The sequence below is a fragment of the Lolium rigidum genome, chromosome 5, assembly GCF_022539505.1.
Source record: "Lolium rigidum isolate FL_2022 chromosome 5, APGP_CSIRO_Lrig_0.1, whole genome shotgun sequence".
Classification (NCBI taxonomy): domain Eukaryota; kingdom Viridiplantae; phylum Streptophyta; class Magnoliopsida; order Poales; family Poaceae; genus Lolium; species Lolium rigidum.
The window spans coordinates 128112000-128122384 of NC_061512.1; the positions used below are offsets into that span (position 1 = coordinate 128112000).

General features: G+C 43.9%; 1 protein-coding gene across 1 annotated transcript; it reads right to left on the bottom strand.

Moving 5' to 3' along the window:
* Window positions 1–8342: 8342 nt before the first annotated feature.
* On the bottom strand, window positions 8343–10157 carry LOC124652136 (cell division control protein 45 homolog). Its single transcript, XM_047191161.1, has one exon. It carries the CDS (start codon window positions 10155–10157, stop codon window positions 8343–8345), a length of 1815 nt encoding a protein of 604 aa, XP_047047117.1.
* Between the last annotated feature and the right edge of the window lie 228 nt (window positions 10158–10385).

Genomic DNA, 10385 nt, shown 5'->3' on the forward strand with positions numbered 1-10385 from the left:
CTGAACAAACAAACAACGAACAATGTCGCTGTCAAAACACATTGTCAATTATACGTACATGCATACACACACATCCACACATAATAGCTAGGTCAATTGTTTATGTTTACTATTTGTTCTAGCTAGCTTCTACAGTAGGAGATAGCTCTGCATGCATGCTTGATGCACCATCAATTTTAACTAGAGAGAGTGCTCCTGGTGAGAGAGAAAAAGGTTAATGCCAGAGACGTTTACTAATGGTGCATATTTACACTGGCATATCAGAAGATGCCAGATTGGTAGAAAGAACAGAGAGAGTAACAGGAATAAATTACAGGTGTGATGATAATGATATATATCATCTGTAAGCATGATGTAACGAAGTGTTCTCATGTCAGTTTCTTTTTTTTTTGTGGAAAAGTTTCAGTTTTGTCGTTTGCTTATACTAGCTGAAGTGTTTCAGCTTAGCTTACCAAGTGTTGAATTGTACGGAGTATGATTATAAGTGAGTGAAAGCCTCTGGTTTTGTCTTGATTGTAGTGGATTCTGCAACGACCTCTTGTACTTTTCCTGCATATGTACAGTACTGTGGCGTATGAATGCTACCCAGAACTTGTTAGTAGAGAAAAAGCTAGAGCCAGAGAGATGGAAGAACCTATGTACCTGTCGGCAACGGCAGATGGTCCCTGATCACATTCACTGCAAAAGGAAAACCAACTCCCAACTTATGTAATTTTTCCAGCCCGGCTTATTTAGACCCAAAAAAATGAACCATTTTTTCTGCAGATGAGTAATTACTTAGCTGTTCCACAAGAAAACAAATTCTAAAGCCAGTTAACTGAGAAAGTACCTGTCAATGAAAGATACATTTGTTGTTGCACAGAATCTGCAGAATAATTTACAATGATTGTGCCTGGCTAGTCATCATCGTCCCTGGAAATGCCTTGTTAGCTTGTAGCGCATCAGGTTAAGCAACAAGCAGTACGGCATAGGATAGCCATTAATATCCAGGAAAAGATGATAAATTGCATGATTAAGACATGGTCTGTGGCGTGTCCCTTGATCTCTGTTATGTGTCCCTTTTGTGTCATGCTCAGAACCCACTACTATAGTTACGCTACAGTTCCCTAAAGCCATTCACAATTCACAACTTTGGCCAGTACTTCCTACTGTAACGTATTAATGGAAGTCAATAAAATAACATGCTCTGAAAAGTCCTTCCAAGATGAATTTACGCACGTGGTTTTAGCATGTTTAATCAAAAAAAATTGAAGATATTGGTGGTCAGAGTTTGACTTACCTATGGATAAAAAACAACTTAAAGGAAACTCATGGGCGTGCAATACGTTGTAAATAAGGATTTCCTCTTTCCCAAAATATGTTGTGTATAATTTTTTTGTCAAAGTCAAAATTTGTAAAGATTTACCATTTATATATAAAACAATATTCAACATCTACAAATATCAAATCAACACTATTAGAACCATCATGAAGTATGTTTTCATATGGTATGCATTTGGTATTGTAGATGTCGATATTTTTCCAATATACTTGGTTGAATTTTACAATTATTGATTTTGCTCAAAAATTATGCTCAACATTATTCGGAAAGGAAGGATTGTCACAAATGAATTAGATGCAGTCTAGGCCAGTGAGTAAACTGACCTTGGTGAATGATGAATTATGCTTGTACAAAGCCTAGCTAGTAGCTAGACTGGGTATCTCAAATGGTCAGCTGGAGCACCCTCACTTGACCAAGCTAGCCCTGGTCCAACTATATCTTTCAGATCAGCTCAGGCTGGACCAGCATCAAACTATCAGCAGGACCAAGCAAGACTTTTCCTGGCCCAACCAGAGGATTGCAAAAACCGGCGGAAACCAGCGGGTTACCGGGAAATTTTATTGGGTGCACTATCACCTTGAGGTGTATGGTGCATTAATCCTCAAGAAATCATCAAAATTTTGGAAAAAAAAAATAGCAACGTTCACACATATGTACCATCTTACAAAATTTTGGCCCAAATTCAACACACAACTCAAGGAAAAGGGACAAATCCGTCGCAGGGGATAGTGCCATCATTTAGTCCAGATTTGTATTTGGTAATACTGCTCACAGGCTAATTTGTCTTCTTTGTTTATGAAGTTTGTGAATCAAATATAGACCTGAAATTTTGTGACATGGAAGATGTGTATTATCTCTGTTAACTTCAGAATCTTTGAAGACTTTTAAACATGTTTTTATGGCCCGAAGGTGCTAGTGATCCCCGCTGGGACAAAGGGATGAACACGTTGCCAGCACTTACAATCCAGGTTTGCCTTTTCTTTTGTCAACGGTTACCACAGAAGAGAAATGGTAGGTCCCGGCACACTCCCTGACTTGAGAGGCACATGCACAGTCGAGCAGCTGCTATGGTGTGAGTTCTTGAGCAGCTTCAGCCAATGGTAGAAGGGTTAATCTCCTGTTTTGCCAAGAAAGAAGCATCATCATCAGCCAATCAGCCATGTCAATTCAGAAAGAGGACAGTTGATTTTCAGGACACGGCAACGAGGCTCGAAGTATGCATCTCAATCTCAACGTAGCCATCGCATTACTGGAGAGGTGGCCCAGGGCAATGTACTACCATATGACGCACGTGCAGCCCAAGCGTGCCAGTGGCCAATGGAGTGTGCCAGGACAACCAACCAGCAGGTGGCAATTAATTAGGAAAATCTATTAGTGTTACCTCGGTGGAGTGCATGAACGACCTCCCCTCCATCGAGCCATTGACCCCCCATTCGCACAAACTTCTTGTAGCAACACAGTAACAACGAGAGTGTTGCCAAGAGAAACCACTCCCTTTATTTCACCATGTTTGCCCTGCACCATCGCTAGCAACAGTAGTAGCAATGTTGTTCAGTTCTCCAACTGGCAGTAAAAGCTAACCAAAACAGATTTCAGATAGGGGGAGGAATAATTTCTGAAGAACTTGTTCAACGTGCAGACACTCTGACCAGTGACCACCACCCACAGCTTTTCATTCTGCCATTCCAAATAAGACTGAAGGCTTTGTTCAGAGCTATACCTTAAGTGCTTAGTCGGCACCAAGCTGCATCGGCTGTATGCGTCAACTCGCTCTCTGTAGTATGCACCTGCAGCGTCAATTGACAGACATAAGTCGCCATCTTTGTTATACAAGCATAAAGGCCTAGACTGGGAGTTGAACCTTGTTTATCACCAACTGGACCCTAGCAGATAGCCTCAGGAGGAAGGACACAAGGAACTTGAAAGTGATTCATGCAATTGTGAAGAATAATGTCACCATCAAGTATTTAATTTGCTCTTTAATAGGTATAGGTGATATAACAAGAAAGATCCAAATGGCCTAAACATTGGTGTGCATGGACCTTTGACTTTAGAAAGGGCTGCAGGCAACTTAATAAGACTTTCCAGTCCAGTTCGGTAAAACCTATGTTCAGTTTAAACAAGATCTGAGATGTGAATTTACGCTGCGCACAGTGAAAGCTTACATGACGTAACATTTTACATCGTTGGTTCCTGTTTACTTTATTAAGAACAAGTATGTTTTCTTTTGGAAGTGAATATCAATACAGGAATCAACTATACCTGAATCGTTATCAAAGAAATTATTATTTTCATGGAGAATGCTATGAGGTGATCAAAATATCTCCATCGGTGTAATAGTCACCAATAAGTGTAGTTGGTACAAAGTGGGCCTGCTATTTCCTCAATTAGAGGGAAATCTATACAAAGTAGTTGGTACAAAAGAAGATTATATGTTGTACCTCTTAGGAGGATTGTATCATTAACTATATCTTCTTCAATAAAATGAAACGCAAAGCTCATTTGCTTTTTCTCGAAGAAAAAAAAAGTTAAACAGCTATAGTTCATTCTGCAAGACCAGATTAATCAGAACCCAGAACTAGTGAGCATCACCATTTAAATGCTTAAAATACTTCCCAATCTAATTAGTTGTGATTAAACGAGAAAATAGCTTGTAGGCCTGGAAAAAAATCCAGTTATATGAAAAATTCTGGATGAAACTAATTCTGCAAAATACAGGTGCAGTTGCTGATACAAATGTAGAGACTGTGGGATATACATGACAAGAGAATAGCCTACACTGTTTTAGTTCAAAAGTTAGTCTCAAGGGAGACCCTTGGACAGTGCTTTAGCTTGTTCATAATCTTAGTTCAGATGAAAGTACTAGTGTACGACATAATCATCAGAATGAGTTAATAGCTTACCTCCCAACTACTAACCAAAGTAGCACTGAAAGGACCACCTCGGCCAGCCAATTTTTTGCTTTTAGGCAAGAGCATCACAGCTACTGCCTCCAGTTAAATTCTAATAACCATGCTAATTCTACTGTTATGAGAAATTTATAATGGCATTCCTTTCAATATATGTAATCAAGCTCAGCAAGTCAGCATACCTCCATGAAGAGCTAAGGGCTCTAGGTAGCAGTGCACTTGTATAAATTCACCTACCCAATAGACCTTGCAGATCTGCAAAACTACGGGGTGCATCGGTTATGTCAGTAACAGTCTGGAGTTGCAGGAGAAGTGAAAAGATGTGCAAGTTGAAGATAGCCATAATGCTCATTTAAAAAGAAGATAGATACAAATGGAATCTGTAACCACTATGATAGACATGTCAGTATTTTTAGACTACTAACCAAACTAATAAATGTGCAGAAGAACAAATGGTACACTTGCTTTTTATGAGTTAGGACTGGCATTTAGCACAAAAAGGAAATATAATTGGAGCTTTCTGATAATCCACAAATGAGAAATGACACATGAGCTTCTCAGGCATTGCATGTTCATTGTAAAATATGCACCTCCATGGCATGCCTAATTCATGAAGCTGCTTTTATTTGAGAAATGCCATGAGGTAACTCAGCAGCATATGATTAAACAATAAATGAAAGAAAACAAAATCAACTTCGTAATCTTATATTTTTGTCACGTCATAGGCCCATCCACATCTATTGGAAACAATTTTGTAACCAACTACTCAATGCAGATTTTCCCTATCAGAACGCTATCGATAGCCTTGCTATGGTGCTTAAGAGGCTATGACACATGCCACATTGTGTGCTATCTGTTCCAGCTATGTGTCAAGGTCCCTATGTAATAGCAAAGAACTAGACTAAGATATTGATCCACTTGCCAAAATTTAGGGTTGCATATTCAGACTAAGAAAGGTAGCACTATCTGCCTGTTGGAAACATTAATTTAAGTTCATCATTGCAGGCCCATCAGTTGATTGAATATTTTAAGAAATGAGAAGTCTGGGATGGCTGGCTGTCATATGCCAGTTATGATGACTGTCTCAAAAGTTGTCACCAAGTACTAGTACCATCAGCTCCCACTTCCTCGACTTCTCTATGAGGTCAAGGATAAGAAAGACAGTATTCCTTCGATTTACGACGAATTGTGGTCAGTACAAACTGGTACGTCACTCTCTCAAGAAGACACACCCCTGGAACCCTTAGCACATTAACCTTTGAAAAACTGAACAAGGTAAGAAAACCGTCAACCTGACTTTGAAGTTAGTTCAAATTGAATAATAATGGTGTGCCTAGGAATTGAACAGAAGATAAGATCATGTTTACATCTCACAATAGAAAGAGGAGATGGAAATCAAAGGTAAAGCTCCTACCCTGTTTCAACAAAAAAATGGAAATCAACTGAAGCATCAGCAAAAAGATGGAAAACTGAAAACAATTATTCGTTTACAAAAATAAGGGAAGTTAGTGTCATAAATGTCCTAACTGATCGGTTCAATTATTGATTCATTCATTTATCAAGAAAGATGGTTGACTTCTGTTGTTGACTACCAGCCAATGGACAATTTCATGAAGACTTTCGATGTGTGATTTTAAGTTAACAACCATTGCACAACAAAAGCCAAGAGGAAGTTGTACTATTCCCAGGATAGTTGCTATTTTAAGTTACACACCAATTTGTACTGATATGGTGTAGAAAGCAAGGTAAAAACTTAACGTGGTACGTTGCCCTCCAAGAAATGTAAGGAGGTAGTACAGTTGTAGTATGGGCCAGCATTGTGACGCATATGTGACCATGACTATTTTTTGCAGCATTATGTAACCTGTCAATCAAAAATTAAAAGGGTAGCATCACGTTAATAACTATTCCAGTTATAAGGAATTGGCACTGGTCCACCAGTTGATTGCCATTCCACATACCAAATTGCACAATCAATTGTGTGGTTCAGTGATTGAGAACGACCAGCTTAACCTAAACAAGACCAGCATGTCAAACAACACAAACAACCGTAGGCAACATGTGGACATACTTTGTGGAAAGAGGTCTTTCTATTTGATGCAAAATAAGTAAACAGACAGCACAAGTCTCTCTGTCTAATACTGTTCACCGTTCCAATCAGATGGACACTATCAAATAGACTGATAGCAACCTAGGGTAACAGTAACAGTACATAGTTTGATGTCTTCGTCAACTACTCATATGTGGCATGTGTACTTATCAAACTTAGCTAACCGGTTGGCAACATCGGCCAACCTTTGTCAAGACTCGGTTTCACATTCTTGCCAGACCTAAAAACAGAAAAACACGCAGAGAAATTTATTGAAGGGGCATTTTTACAGCAAGCTGTAAATATGAGTCCAAAATTCTTCTAACACTATACTGCTCTGTATTACTTATAATACTGATGTGTACTGATGATTTGGGGAAGAATCTTGCAGCAATGATCTGGATGGCAGGTTATTAGCTTCTAGCAAATCAAAACCGAGCAAATATGTGGAAAGAAGATGAACTTACAAGCGACTAATGTTGAATTGTTGGGTTGACCGTGCCTGGAGAGAACGCCCATGGCTGGAGATCGGTGGTAGGGCCTCAAGTCTTCAACTTGCAGGAGTTATGGAGGGGATTGATCATGTAGGGGAAAATAGAAACGTGGGCCTGTTTATCTGGTTTGCAATCTCGCTAACTGACTTGGCCCACATAAGATGCAATATTTTGCAGCCCACCATGATTGAGTTCTACGGCCTGAATCAGAATTGTACAAGATGTGAACTGTATCCTCAAATAAAGTATGGCGGGAGCTGTACATAAAACTGAAAATGTAAAGTAGCAGACCCTACCAGCAATAAGAAATCCCGATTGCCAGAAACCCATTTCAGTAGGGAGGTGCCACTGAGCACAGAAAAGAAAGTGGGAGAGAAACAGGAACAAAGGAATAGCATCCACAAATCCTGATGAACTGCGACAAACAAATGTCAAGCATAGAGTGCTACAGAATGTTTATAGATAGTAGCAATTGGTTGTTTATCAAGTAATATAGGAAATTGTCCAGGTACAGATAAAATGACTTGGTCCGCAGAGAGATAGATCACTTACAAACACCTCTTGTTGATCCTGCACTCTGCTACCTGTACTCAGTTTTCAGCACATTTAGCAGAGAACTATGAGTGTGTTCAAGATAGAACATGATTTTGTTATAACACACTATAGAGTTCTAAAAGCACGTATTAAGCATATAGCTTATCAACCAAGCACCAACAGTCTGAATCACCCTAGTTGCAAGTTAGATACCTTACAAATATCCACAAACAATTGTTCTTTCAGAGTTCAGACAAATTAAGTTGTTTTTTGCTGGGCCAGACAAATTACAGTATAAGAACATTTGGGCAGAAAATAACAGTTTGTCCATAGCCTTGTGCGCAACATTGTTAACTGCATTTCTGTAACAAAAGCCATGTGTTCCAAGATTGCCTGTTCTCATTGCAAGAATGGTAGGGGACACTGAGGGGCACTTGTTGAGAAATGGAAATTTAACAATGATCTCAAGTAGTTAAACAAAAAAATAGTATACAAACATCAATTCTATCAGACAAAGAACATGAACATATATAGAGAAACGCATATTAGTTTGCACACTGTAAAAACTTGAATTAACTTTATTGATACAGGAATGAATACAACATTATCCTACAATAAACGCTGCATGCTTATGCAAGTACAGATACAAACATCCATTCTATCAGGTAGAGAAAACCAGTAAAAAAGGGTACCTTGCCCCTTGTATGTCAGAATCAGGTTTGCATCTGAATCTGTTGGTCTATCCTAATGGGGCAGTTCGGAGAGTGAAACAGTCTCTCCTCTATCACTAAAATCATGATCGCCAAGCAACTCAAAAGTTGCAAATCACAATGCTTGACAGGCTGCTATCTGTAATTTGGTGACAAGATCAGGTGGACAACATACCAGGCACCACCATCCTCAACCAGTCAACCTCCTTTATTTAGAGAGAATGAAGCCTCAGGTTCCCCATCTTGGGAATGAAAGAATCATTAGCATCGGGCAAGCACACAGCACTAAAGCTTCTCTGTTAATCGGATCATGAAAGAACTGACAGCAAGGACATCAAGAACAATCCATGATGACTCAAACATGTCATGGAAATAATCAGCGCCGATCTCCTCTGCCGCTGACCTAAATGCGTTACCAAACGCGTTCCCCTGAACTGCCCCAAGCCTTGGCTTCCCACATACACCTATGACCAGCACCTTCTCAGGCTCCCTTGCTAAGCAAGCACAGATAAGTGGCTTCATCCTGGCACCCCTCTCCTTCAGTGCATCCATGAGAAAGAAGCAGAACTTGGTAAGGGCCTGAGGGTGGCACAGCTTAGCAGTGTCCACCGGGTCATCAAGCTTCACCCACCTGAACTTCTTTGCGCTCCGTATGAATCCAGACTTTGTGATTGCTGAGCTTCCCTGCCTCAGTATCGCCCTCTGTATCTCAATTGCAGACTGCATTCCTTTCCGCAGCTGATCCACATTGCTCAGGGACAGCGCAGAGTACGCAACCCAAAACTGCTCAGCAGCGCAAGACTCCTTGGAGTCCTTGGAGTCGGCATCCAGGGATTCAAGCAGAGCTGTGACACCATACACAACATCTGCAGCAGAGACCTTGGACCGGTAGCCGTGCACCCTCATGAAGCTCCGGTAGTAGAACTCGGTGAGGCCATACTCTGGCAGGAAGCGATCGAACTCATCGCGCATCTTCCGTTTGACCTCCATGCTCATGTACTGGAACCTCTTCTGGCAGTCGGCGAGCGGGAAGCCCATCCTGGCGAGGAGCAGCTTGAGCTTCTTGAGCCCGTTGTCGCTCCAGGTCTTGAGCTTGGTGGCGACGTAGGAGGAGCAGAGCATGGAGTCGAAGAGGCTCCACTCGCGCAGCAGCATGAGCCTGGGCTCGTCCTCGTAGGCGATGCGGGAGGCCTCGGGCGCCCGGATCTTGGTCCCGTCCTTGAGGGTGACGACGGAGCCGAGCCCGGAGGGGTCGAGGTTGCCGGACCCGTTGATGTGGTGCTCCAGCTCCATGACGGCCGCCTGGTAGCGCTCGTTGGTGATGCGGTCGTGCACGAACTGGTCGGTGAGGGCGACGCAGGCGAGCCAGAGGAGGTCGGTGGTGTTCCGGCGGAGCGCGTGCGCGAGGTCGTACATGAGGCACCCCGAGGGCTTGCCGTGGAAGGTGCCGAGGCGGTAGTACTGCTTGCGGAGCTTCGCGAAGAGCCGCTCCGGGTCCCCGTCCGCCTCGCCATCGTCGGAGAGGCGGCGGCGCTTCCTCCTCCCGCCGCCGGCGCCGCCCTCGGCGTCGGAGTCGGAGTCGGAGTCGGAGTCGGAGGCGTCGGAGGCGTGGAGGTGGTCGTCGGCGTCGGCGGCGAGGTCGGAGGCGTCGGCGAGGGAGGAGACGTCGAAGTCGTAGGAGAGGTCGGCGGTGTGCTCGTCGTCGGCGGTGAAGAGCACGACGACGCGGTCGTTGGCCGCGGCGAGGTTGTGGAGGTGGACGGGGCGGTGCGAGTCGACGACGAAGGCGGTGGAGGCGGGGGGCAGGATGGCGCGGAGGTCGCGGTGCGCGCCCCAGTTGATGAGGAGCAGGCAGAGCGGCTGGGACGCGGAGAAGGAGGCGAGGAGCGCGGCGGCGGCGGCGGCGGAGGCGACGGGGTAGATGGAGAAGCGGACGGAGTCGGCGGAGAGGACCTGCGCGAGCACCTTGAGCGCGCAGAGGGAGTCGGCGTCGGCGGCGGAGGGCAGGATCAGGAGCGGCGAGGAGGCGGCCGACGCGGCCGCGACGGCGGCGGCGCGGAGGCGCGCGTAGAAGGAGTCGGCGCGGAGCTCCCGCACCATTGGCGCATCAACGGCGGAGACGGAGATCGGGGATTTCTCGGGTGAGGAATTGGGGGCTGACTGCAGAGGAGGTGGGAGAATAATGGTTGAGATCTGAGGATTGAAATTGGGATTTGGGTGCTTTGTGGGAGCGGCGAGCGCGGGAGGATTTGGGGATTTTGGTTTTGGGAGGGAACGGGCGGGCCGGCCGGTTCCGGATTTCGAACTCGAATTTTTGGGTTTTGGGGA

Bases quoted from the DNA above. Each gene is read 5' to 3' on its own strand.
- LOC124652136 (XM_047191161.1), bottom strand. From the start codon at position 10,157: ATGGTGCGGGAGCTCCGCGCCGACTCCTTCTACGCGCGCCTCCGCGCC.